This window comes from Arvicola amphibius, chromosome 5 (assembly GCF_903992535.2).
Source record: "Arvicola amphibius chromosome 5, mArvAmp1.2, whole genome shotgun sequence".
Taxonomy (NCBI): Eukaryota; Metazoa; Chordata; class Mammalia; order Rodentia; family Cricetidae; genus Arvicola; species Arvicola amphibius.
Genome location: NC_052051.1, coordinates 72861812 through 72874085, shown reverse-complemented (window position 1 = coordinate 72874085; position 12274 = coordinate 72861812). Strand labels below are relative to the sequence as shown.

Genomic DNA, 12274 nt, shown 5'->3' with positions numbered 1-12274 from the left:
TGGGGAGGAGCGTTCAGAGCAACTGAGAAAAGATGAGAAATAGTGATCGCAGACAGACAGCAGGGTAAGGCAGGGGGAGGGGCGAGGAACTGGGCTCTTCACAGCTCTGTGGACACAGCAGAGAGTTTTGGGCTGCCATCTTGACTATTATTTGTGTTTCCTTCTTCTTTTCCTTTCTCTCTTTCTTTTCCTTCCTTCCTTCCTTCCTTCCTTCCTTCCTTCCTTCCTTCCTTCCTTCCTTCCTTCCTTCCTTCCTTCCTTCCTTCCTTTTTTCTCTTTTTTTAACCATACGATTGAAATAGATTCTTTTCTCATACAATATATCCTGACTACAGTTTCCCCTCTCTCTACTCCTTCCAATTCCTCTCACTTTCCCTCCCTTCCAGATCCACTCCCTTTCTGTTTCTCGTTTAAAAAGAATAGGCCCAAGAGACAACAACCAGACAAGTTAAAATAAAATGGTATAAGATAGAACAAAACCATCATATTAAAGCTGGAAAAGGTGACCCAACAGGAGGAAAAGAATTCCAAGAGCAGGCGAAAGAGTCAGAGACCCAGCTGTTCTCACACTTAGAAGTCCCATAAAGATACTGAGCTGAGAGCTGTGATATATATGCAGAGGACCTGGTGCAGACCCACTGTGGGCCCTGTGCTTGCTGCTTCAGTCCCTGTGAGTTCATAAGAGCCTCTCATAGTTAATTCAGAGGCCTTGTTCTCCTGGTGTCCTCCATCCCGTCTGGCTCTTGCACTCTTTCTGCCCAGATCCTCAGGTTCCCTGAGCTCTGAGAAGAGTGGTCTGATGGAGACACCCTATTTAGAGCTGTGTGTCTCAAGGACTCGCTCTCTCTGTGTAATATGTGGCTGTGGGTCCCTGCATCTGTTCCCATCTGCTATAGGAGGAAGCCACTCTGAGGATGACTGGATAAGGCTCTGATCTATGAGTACAGCAGACTATCATTAGGAGTCAACTTACTAATTATTTTAAAGATTAGTAGTATTTGACTTTACATTAGGTCTCTGGGCTATCTAGTCTCCGGTTCTTGGTCACCCAAGCAGTGTTGGGTGTGGGTTCAATCTTGTGGAGGGGCCTCGAGTCTAATCAGACACTGGTTGAACTACTCTACAGGTTTTCTAGAGTATCTGTCCTCGCCTATTTTGCAGGTAGAATAGGTTGTAGGTCAAAGGTTTTGTGGCTGGATTGGTGTTTGTGTTTCTCTCTTGGTAACCTGCAGAGCACCTTTCTGAACCAAAGACATTAGAATGTAAGGGTGAAGGCTCCGTGCAGGCTCCAGTTCTACTTCTCCATGTTCAATGAAGTGTGTTTGTCCTCAGCAATGGGGCCCTGCTGTCAGTTTTTGAAGCGTAAACCATTGTTTGAGCAACAGCCTCAATTATTTGGGGATTTCCATAGGATCCCCTTGGCTGATAACTAACTGCAACCCAGTCATGATACTAGAAGTCTCATTTGGCAACAAGAGATAGCCAGTTGGGATTCCGTAGCCCCCATTATTAGAAGACCTCATTAGGATCGCCTTCATGTATATTAGGTAGTTACCACTGTCCTAGGTTTCTGTATCATCCCTCAAATGGCTCTCCCCGAATTCTTTCCCTCAACCCTTACCCCCTCCCCATCCTCACCTTATCTTTCTGTTCTCATCCCCACCATCCCCCACTTCACCCTCAGTATCTATTCTACTTCACTCTCCCAAGGAGATCCATGTGCCCTCCCCGTCCCTTCTTTTATACATAATGTCTCTGGGTCTATGGTCTGGGTAGGCTGATTATCATTTATTTAATGGTTAATGTCCACATATAAGTAAATAATACAATATTTCTGGTCTGGGTTACCTCTCTTGGGATTGGTTTTTTTCCTAGTTCCATCCACTTGCCTGAAAATTTCACGATGTCATTTTATAAACATCTGAATGTTACTACATTGTGTACATATACCTTTCTTCATCCATTTTTTTTTTTGTTGAGGAACATTTAGTTTGTTTCCAGATTTTGGATATTGTGAATACAGCAGCAAGGAACTGCAATGACTGAACAAGTGTCCTGGTGGTAGGATGAAATGTCCTTTGGGTATGTGCCCAAGAGTAGTATAGCTGGGTCTTGAGGTAGATCAATTCCCAACTTTCTGAGGAACTGTCATATTGATTTCCATAGTAGTTGCACAAGTTTGCACTCCCACTAGCTATAGATGAGTTATTTATCTATTCCACATCCTTGCAACACGAGCTGTCACTTGTCTTACTGATCTTAGCCATTCTAACAGGTATAAGATGAAATTTCAAAGTAATTTTAATTTGAACTTCCCTGATGGCTAAGCATGTTGAACATTTCTTTAAGTATTTCTCAGGTATTTGAGATTCCTCTATTGAGAATTCCCTGTTTATGTCTGTATCCCATTTTAAATTGGATTATTTGATTTTTTAAAATATCTAGTTTCTTGAGTTTCCTTATATATTTTGGATTGTAGTCCTCTATTGGATTTGGAGTTGGTAAAGATCTCTTCCCACGTTGTAGGCTATTGTTTTTTTCTGAATGATGGCATTCTTTGCTGTACAGAAACTCTTCATTTCATGAGGTTCCACTTATTAGTTGTCGACCTCGGTGCCTGTGCTATCAGTATTCTGCTCAAGAAGTCATCTCTTATGCCAACGAGTTCAAGGATAGTCCCTACTTTCTTGTTTATTAAACTCAGTTTAATTTTGAGGTCTTTGGTCCACTTGGACTTGAGTTTTGTACAAGGTGATAAATATGGATCTATTTACATTCTTTGACATGTAGCTATCCAGTTTGACCAGGACCATTTGTTGAAGTTGCTGTCTGTTTTTCAGGGTGTGTTTCTCACTTCTTTATCAAAAATCATGTGTCTAGATGTGTTTAGATTAATGTCTGGGTCTTCAGTTCGATTTTGCTGTTCAATATGTCTGTTTATATGCTTGTACCATGTGGTTTTTATTAACATAGCTCTACAGTACAACCTGAAGTCAGGGATGGTGATGCCTCCAGCAGTTCTTCTATTGTTCAGGATTGTTTTAGCTGTCCTGGAACTTTGTTTTTCCATATGAAGTTGAAAATTGTCCTTCTAAGGTTTGTAAAGAACAGTGTTGGAATTTTGGTGGAGATTGCATTGAATCTGCAGATTGCTTTTGGTAGAATGGCTTTTTTTCTACATTAATCCTACTGATCCATGAGCATGGGAATCTCTCCATCTTCTGGCATCTTCTTCAATTTCTTTCTTCAAAGACTTGAAGTTTTTATCATTCAAGTCTTTCACTTGGTTAGAGTTACCCCAAGATATTTTATAGTATTTGAGGCTATTAAGAAAGAAGTTGTTTCCCTGATTTTTTTCTCAGTCCATTTGTCAGTTGCATTTAGGTTTAGAAGGGCTACTGATTTTTTTTTTAAAGTCAATCTTATATCCAGCCACTTCGTTGAAAGAGCTCGTTAGCTGTAGGAGTTTCCTGGTGAAATTTTTAGGTGATTTATGTATACTATCATATGAAAATAAAGATACTTTGACCTCTTCTTTTCCAATTTGTATACCCTTGTTCTCCTTCAACTGACTTAATGTTCTAGCTATAGAGCTACTATATTGAGTAGGTATGGAGAGAATGGCCAACCTTGCCTTGTTCCTGATTCTAGTGGAATTGCTTTGAGTTTCTTTCCACTTAATTTGATGTTGGTTATAGGCTTGCTATATGTTTAGGTGTGTCTCTTGTATCCTTAAACTCTCTAGGAGTTTTATCATGAAGGGGTGTTGAGTTTTGTCAAAGGCCCTTTCTGCATCTATTAAGATGATCATGTGGGTTTTTTTCATGTGTGTTGTTTATATGGTGGGTTACATTTGTTGGTTTTCATATATTGAACCATCCCTGCATCTCTTGGTTGAAGACTACTTGTCATGGTGTTCTTGGATTCAATTTGCAAATATTTTATAGAGTATTTTTATATCTATGCTCATAAGGAAAATTGATCTGTAATTCCCCTTTTTTGTTGGGTTTTTATGCGGTTTGGATATCAGGGTAACTGTGGCCTCAAAAATGAATTTGACAATATTTTTTCTGTTTCTATTGTATGGAATAATTTGAAGAGTATTGGTGGTAACTCTTCTTTAAAAGTTTGGTATAATTCTATGCTAAAACTGTCTGGCCCTTATTTTCTTTGTTAGGGATGGTTTTGAGAGATGTTTCTCTGTAAAGAAGTTCTGGCTTGTCCTGGAACTCATGCTATGGACCAGGCTGGCCTTGAACTCACAGAGATCTGCCTGCCTCTGAGTGCTAGGATTACAAGCATGCACCACCACCACCCTCTGGTTGGGAGATTTTTAATGACTGCTTCTACTTCAATAGGAGTTATAGGTCTATTTTAAATTGCTTACCTGATTTTGATTTAACTTTGGTAAGTGGTGACTATCAAGAAAATTGTCTATCTATTAGATTTTCCAATTTTGTGGAGTACAGGCTTTTAAAATTATGTTCTTATGATTCTCTGGATTTCCTCAGTGCCTGTTGTTATGTTCCCCTTTTTGTTTCTGATTTTGTTCATTTGGATATTCTCTCTGTGCCTTCCAGTTAGTTTGGATAAAGGTTTGTCTATCTTGTTGGTTTTCTCAAAGAACTAACTCTTAGTTTCATTGATTCTTTGTATTATTCTCTTTGTTTCTATTTATTGATTTCAGTCCTCAGTTTGGTTATTTCTTACAGTATACTCCTCTTGGGTGCGTTTACTTCTTTTTCTCCTAGAGATTTCAGGTGTGCTGTTAAGATGCTAGTGAACCTTGAGTGCATTGGCACAGGAGAGCACTTCCTAAATATAACCCCAGTAGCACAGACACTGAGAGAAACAATTAATAAATGGTTCTTCCTGAAACTGAAAACCTTCTGTAAAGCAAAGGACATGATCAACAAGACAAAACAACAGCCTCCAGAATGGGAAAAGATCTTCACCACCCCCCACTGGACAGAGGGCTGATCTCCAAAATATACAAAGAACCCAAGAAAGAAAAAATAATCCAATAAAAAATGGGGTACAGACCTAAACAGAAAACTCTCAATGGAGGAATCTAAAATGGCTGAAAGACACTTAAGGAAATGTTCAACATCCTTAGCCATCAGATAAATGCAAATCAAAACAACTCTGAGATTCCATCTTCTACCTGTAAGAATGGCCAAGGTCAAAAACACTGATGACAGCTTATGCTGGAGACGTTGTGGGGTAAAGGGAACACCTTTCCATTGCTGCTGGGAGTGCAAACTGGTACAGCCACTTTGGATATCAATATGGTGATTTCTCAGATAATTAGGGAATAACCTCCCTCAAGACCTAGCAATACCACTTTTAGATATATACCCAAAGAATGCTCAATTGTGCCACAAACACATGTGCTCAATTGTGTTCATAGCAGCATTGTTTGTCATAGCCTGAACCTGGAAACAACCTAAATGCCCCATCGCCCAAAGAATGGATAAGGAAAATGTGGTACATTTACACAATGGATACTACACAGCAGAAAAAAAAATAACAGCTTGAATTTTGCAGGAAAATGGATGGATCTAGAAAACATCATATTGAGTGAGGTAACCCTAACCCAGAAAGACAAATATAATATGTACTCAGTCAGAAGTAGCTTTTAGACATAAAGCAAAGAAAAACCAGCCTACAATTCACAATCCCAGAGAACCTAGACAACAAAGAGGATCCTAAGGGAGATATACATGGATCTAATCTACATGGGAAGTAGAAAAAATACAAGATCTCCTGAGTAAATTGGGAGCATAGGGACCGTGGGAGATGGTAGAAGAGGAGAGAAAAGGAAGGGAGGGGAACCGAGAAAAATATATAACTCAATAAAAACAATTTAAAAATGACAAAAAAGATGCTCGTGAGCTCTCTCTCTTTAATGTGAGCACTTAGTGTTATGAAATTCTCTTATCACCATTTTGAATGTATTTTAGTTGGAAAGTATTTTTATATCTAGGTAATTGTTATCTTTGTGCACTGATAGACTGGTGGCCAGTTTTCATGTTCCTAAGCAAAAGAGGATGGGACTCTGAGCCTCAGAGTGATGCGATGCTAACTCGCTGAAACTTGCTGTGAGTGCTTCCTATTCGGTGGCTTAGAGGCAAGTTCATGGTTTAACGTTTTTGTTATGACGGAAGATCTATAAATTAGAAGACAATTCTCAAAAGTGTGCATCTATTTCATGTGAGTAATGTCGCAAAACCACGGGAGTAATTCATATTGCAATTTCAATGCTGTTTTTGTAAATTAAAAAAATTTTATGTTCTGGAAAAACTTTTATTCTTAACGTTACTTGGGTTAGATTACTGTGACTGAGTAAACTATAATTTATTCCTGCATAGTATTTATATTTTTAACCCCTGTCTCTTGTTATTCTGTAATAAAATAATTTTTTGGCAAGATGCAACTTACAGTATAAAGAACACAAGGACATTCATCATACAGAGAATCAAATTAGTCAACAAATTGTGCTACTATTATAGCTTCAAAACAAATATTGGGAAAAAGTAACATAATCAGGGTGCTTAGCTTAGAAGGCGGAAAGATCTATGATATAAATATGTTGCAAGGTATTTGTTTTATAAATCTTCAAGAAGATGTGATTAAAGGTCTTTCTTTTTCTTGATTTTTTTTCCATCCAGATCACTTACATCTTAGCAAGTGGCCAATCATGGTTCAAAAGTCTAATTGTTGGTAAACAATAAAGACATAGATAAAAATATTAATATCCTCTGTTTACCACCATATTATTCTAAATGAAAGTGACCAACTTCTTACTTGAAGAAGTTTTTGACAAAAGAATAGCAATATCCTTCATCTATAAATTTCCTTGTTCTAAAGAAAGCAGTTATATTCTCTATATAAAATTATGTAAATAATAATTATTTTACACCAAAAACCCTCCTAATGATGTATTGCTATACACATACATCGGTACATTCTCCAACCCTCATCAGAGAAGCTTTTTCTTGCAGTAGATGATAAACACAGAGACCCAAAATTGGACAAAGTGCAGAGAATGGGAGACTTTGGAGTGCTTAGCCCTGAATGGGATGTCTTTCTCATGCCCCTCACTCAGTACACAGGGATCCATGTCAGAGGGGTTGGAAAGATTGTAAGAACCAGAGGTGGTGGATGGTTTTAAGAAAATAGCGTTTCTCAGACACCACAGGACAAGTGCACATGAGTTTACAGAGACTGTGACATCGTGTTCAAGACCTGCACAAGTTTAAGCCAGACATAACATTGGGAATTTTCAAATGTGGACGAAAAGAACAGAGAGCTAAGCTATGAGATTCAAAGGTCTTGAAGCCATAGCGGCTGCTAGGCAGAATGCATGCTGGGGATCCCTGCAGACAGTTTCTAGGGAAAGCTCCATGGAACCTTGCCCAGACAGATACACTTTCTTCTTCAAATACCTGACCCACTTTTTAAATCGTCTTATGCAACAGTTTTGGAAATGGAAAGTGGGGAAGAAGAAAATCAAGAAGACTAAATACAAGCTAGCAGGTCTGTTTTTTAGCCTGGGTTGCTCTGTACAGCTTCCAACTAATCCCTCTTATAGATCTTGCCAGATGGTTTTCTTTTTTACTTAAGGTCTATATAAAAAGAAATGAAAAAAATGAAAGAAAAAATATCCCACCCACAAACAAATACTTTTTGTCTGGGGAAAGAATGCTTGGTTGTACTAAGTTGGGCTAAAGAATTCAGCCCTGACATTCTCTCAAACATTCTAATAAAGATACTTGTTATCTTCTCTGTTGGTTTTATATTTGAAGATTCTACGGCTATGGTATGCTGCATCATGAAAGAATCAAATTTGGAAGCAATGACATAGTTTCCACTTGGTCACTCGTCTTGTATTTGAAAGGCCCCATCTAGATAGTGGTCTCTGGGCTTTTCTGATGGGTCCCATTTCCAGGTTGTCCTATGCAACCGTGCAGTAGAATGTTCTCTCTTGGTGTTGTGCAGTGAGCAACACATGCATCTATAAGCAGTAGCCAAATATATCTCAAGAAAAATAGAAATGAGGACTCAGGAGGGACCGCAGTTTGGCAATAAGTGCTTTGGTTTCAGTCTTTAAAACAGCTAAAACAAATTCAAAACCGAAGGAATCTGTATTGGCGTATTGATTATAAAGACAAGGAATCTGTATTGGTGTATTGATTATAAAGACATTTTACTGCTTGTTTACCTGTATTTGCCTGAAGCACACTTTAAAATTTTATTTGAGAAAAGTTCTCCTGTAGTTCAGGCTGGCCTAGAACTCACTATGTAGATCAAGGATGGCCCAGAATTCATAACCCTCCTGCCTCCACATTCCAAACACTGGAGATTACAGATATGAGCCACACCCATTTTTGTGGTGCTGGGGATCAAGACCATGCATACTAGCTAGGCAGGTACTCTACTAAGTGGATTACATCCACAGCCCCTGAAGCTTGATTCTATAAAGATTAAAAATAAGATGAAAAACAGAACCAATATTTTATGTATACCAAGGAATGGCTTTGAATACTCCTGGGGTAGGTCACCTTACTTTGGACATACTGACCTGGTAAGAGGTTACACCAGTGCCTCTCATTCAGACAAGATGACACTCTGGTAGGGCAAGGTTGCTCCTAACGGCGGAATGTTTGTGGGTCTTCCCATGCCTACTAGTCCCTAGCCTCACCTGCTTGTTTTCCATTGCAGAGTACACAGTCATTAACGAAGCCTGCCCTGGAGCTGAGTGGAATATCATGTGTAGGGAGTGCTGTGAGTATGACCAGATTGAATGCGTCTGCCCAGGGAAGAAGGAAGTGGTGGGTTACACCATCCCGTGTTGCAGGAATGAGGACAATGAATGTGACTCCTGCTTGATTCACCCAGGTGAGTGTGCAATGGGACACCACAAGTTATCATCACATTATCTGAGGTCATGGACAGGCGCAGAGTGGACGTCTGGATTCTAGCAAGCAGCCATCCATCCAGGGCTGTGGTGCAAGGGTTATTAAGAGTGACACAGCTCAGCTAAGTCTGACTGCAAGGAAAAGAATCTTATCTGTTATCTATATAATTGGTATTCTTTTCCATGATCTAGTTGTACATCTGAGAGTTTGTCTACTCATCCGTTCACTTAGCAAGCAGACCGAGTAGCCCTTAGGCAGTTATGGAGATGACAATTTGAGATGATTTTGTTGTTGTTTTGTTTTTTAGATTTTAAATTTTTATTTAACTATGTGTGTGTGTGTGTGTGTGTGTGTGTGTGTGTGTGTGTATTCCCACAGAGGTCAGAAGAGGATGTTGCATCCACTGGAGCCAGAGTTACAGGCAGCTTTGATATGGGTGCCAGAACTGAACTCAGCAAAAGCAGTATACATTCTTAAACACTAAGCCATCTCTTTAGCCATTTTGTTTAAAGACACATTCCCAACATTGCCAGAGCTTACAGCCTGATAGGGAAGGTGGGGAACAGGGAGCTATGATTGTTGCTATGTAAGGACTGTGGTAGAGATGCACAGGGTACCATGGTAACAGGGATGAGAATGGGGTGAGGCAGAGGAAAGATCAATGAAGACTTATTAAGCAAGGTGATGTGATGTGTGTACTGAAGACGGAAGCAGCAGTCTCAAGAGGACCTGGGGGACTGGAGGGTTCAGCTGTTGATAGAATGTGCAAGGGACCTGCATCAGGAGGAAGCATGAGGTTTTAAGAATTCCAAGGAGCTCACTCTATCAAGGAAAGCAAGTTTGTGCTGGGAGACGTGTTCAAAGAGAGACAGGCAAGAAGATATTAAGGGAGAGCAATTTGAAGGAGGAGCAGGAGCAGAATAAAAAAAGAGCCTTTGCCAAAGCCCTGCCGTGAGATCCAGGCTGCTGGAGATCTTTTAGTGAAAGGTTAAAAGCAATTTCTCTTTAGCTATAGATGGGCAAAATATCTGAAGGAGGGCAGAACGAAGGGCAGGAGGGAGTTAATGGGCACTGCAATGAAGGTCAGAAGGCTGCTGGATAGAGTTAGGTAAAGGGCTGAGAGTCATCGGGGAGTGGAACTGGGCGGGAAGAGCAGAAAGCATGGACGATGGAGGCTGAGCCTCTCACTGTGTTTCCGCTGTGGCTGGCTCTGGGCATTTACCAGAATAAAACAAGGGACTATTACTGTCTTACATTCTGACTCCCACTCTGCCCCCAACCCAGGAGGCTTACCTTGAACCTCCAGGACAGGTCAGAAGGAAGGGGACACAGAGGCTGTCGGTGAACTTTCTGAAGGCGAAGGAATGAAAGATCAAAACTGTGCTGGTGGAATTTCTTTCATTCTTGTCTTCCCCCTTCTTTTAAAAACAGAGGGTAGTTTTGAAAACAAAGCAGGACTAGCTTCGGTAGCACTGAACTTTTGATTTCAGAAAGGCACCTTAACCACCCAACTTCCTGGCTGGCAAGAGGGGTCTGTAGAGAAATTACTGAACAATGCCTCACGATTCCTCTATTATGGGACACTAGCCACAGTCTGTACGATTTTGAGTAGTTTGAGGGAGACCTGTGTTTGTTTACTGTGTAACCACAGGGTAGCCTCAGCTACTATAAGGTGATATGGGTGTCAGTCAGTCATGTGCTAGGCAAGAAAGGTACAACCTACAGGCAGCATGCAAGATCTGCAGTCCCTCCTTCTGAGGTCCTGGGAGTGGCCACTGGCTCTGGAGAGTGGAGGGTTGTCCCACAAGAATCACTCTGCTGCTCTGAAGGGCAGGCAATGCAAAGGAAGAAGGGCTGCTTTGAAACTCCTTTTCTGAGCCCTGAGAAGCCATCATTGGGGTCCAAGAAGCCTCAGTGTGTGCCATTGGGAACCGCAGTTTGTTTATATCCGAAGTTTATCAGCTTCAATCATTACCTTCTTTAGCATACATATGACCCCACTTTTAGGGTACTGAGAGTTCCTTTAGTCTTTACTCCTTGTCTTTTAGAAGCGTTAGAAGCTTCTTGGGTTTCTACCATGAACAAGTCTTTCAGATTATGTATATATTCATTCCAGCCCAGATCTGTATTCAGTCATTTCTCCAAGAAACTCTTATCCTAAGAGCACAGTCTTGGTACTGTGGGTATTTCTGAATTTTGGGTTGTCATTTGCTGATCGATGTGGTAGTAAGTATTAATGTAATTGGGCCCCATAAACTCAGGGAATGGCACTACTGGGAGGTGTGGCCTTGTTGGAGGAGGAGTGTGACTGCGGAGGCAGGTTTTGAGGTCTTATATATACTTCAGTCATGCCCAGTATCTCAGTCTACTTCCTGTTGGCCTGTGGATCAAGATGTAGCAGGCCCTTCTCCAGTATCCAGTACTAAATCTCTCTGCCCACCACCATACTCCCCGCCATGATGATAATGAACTAAACTTTTGAAACTATAAGCCAGCCCCAATGAAATGCTTTCCACTATAAGAGTTGCTGTGGCAATGGTGTCTCTTCACAGCAATAGAAACGCTAACAAGACAATAGGTAATCAGTTTTTAGTTTCCTTCTTTGTATGATATTTGTTAGAGCGCGTGTGCGCACACACACACACACACACACACACACACACACACACACACACACACACTTGCAGTGATAGGAATCATGCCCAGAGTGCCTGGCATGTTACCATTGTGTTACATGCCCAAATCCCAATGCTTTTAAGAGAGCTACTCTTTGTAGCTCAGGCTCTTAAACAAAATTCAGCTCTTCAGTGCTGGGTTTAAAGGTGTGGTCAGTCTGTATATCTACTATCTATCTATCTATCTATCTATCTATCTATCTATCTATCTATCTATCCATCCATCCATCCATCCATCCATCCATCTATCTATCTATCTATCATCTATCTATCTATCTATCTATCTATCTATCTATCTATCTATCTATCTATCTATCTATCTATCTATCTATCTATCTATCTATCTATCTATCTATCTATCTATCTATCTATCTATCTATCTATCTATCTATCTATCTATCTATCTATCTATCATCTATCTATCTATCTATCTATCTATCTATCTATCTATCTATCATCTATCTATCTATCTATCATCTATCTATCTATCTATCTATCTATTTATCTGTCTGTCTGTCTGTCTATCTATCTATCTATCTATCATCTATCTATTATCTATCTATCTATCTATCTATCTATCTATCTATCATCTATCTGTCTGTCTGTCTATCTATCTATCTATTCTCTGTATCTAATCCCTCTATTATCTATTCTATACCTCTTCTTTTTAAAGAAATA

The 12274-nt window shown here is 40.1% G+C and overlaps 1 protein-coding gene across 2 annotated transcripts in view; it reads left to right on the top strand.

Moving 5' to 3' along the window:
• The window catches only part of Pamr1 (peptidase domain containing associated with muscle regeneration 1), a 94784-nt gene that overhangs the window by 21220 nt on the left and 61290 nt on the right, over positions 1–12274 (top strand). For both annotated transcript variants that reach the window (XM_038330481.1, XM_038330480.1), the window contains exon 2: positions 8725–8901. In XM_038330481.1, coding sequence (XP_038186409.1) covers positions 8725–8901 — 177 coding nt within the window. The remainder of the gene's footprint in view (positions 1–8724; positions 8902–12274) is intronic.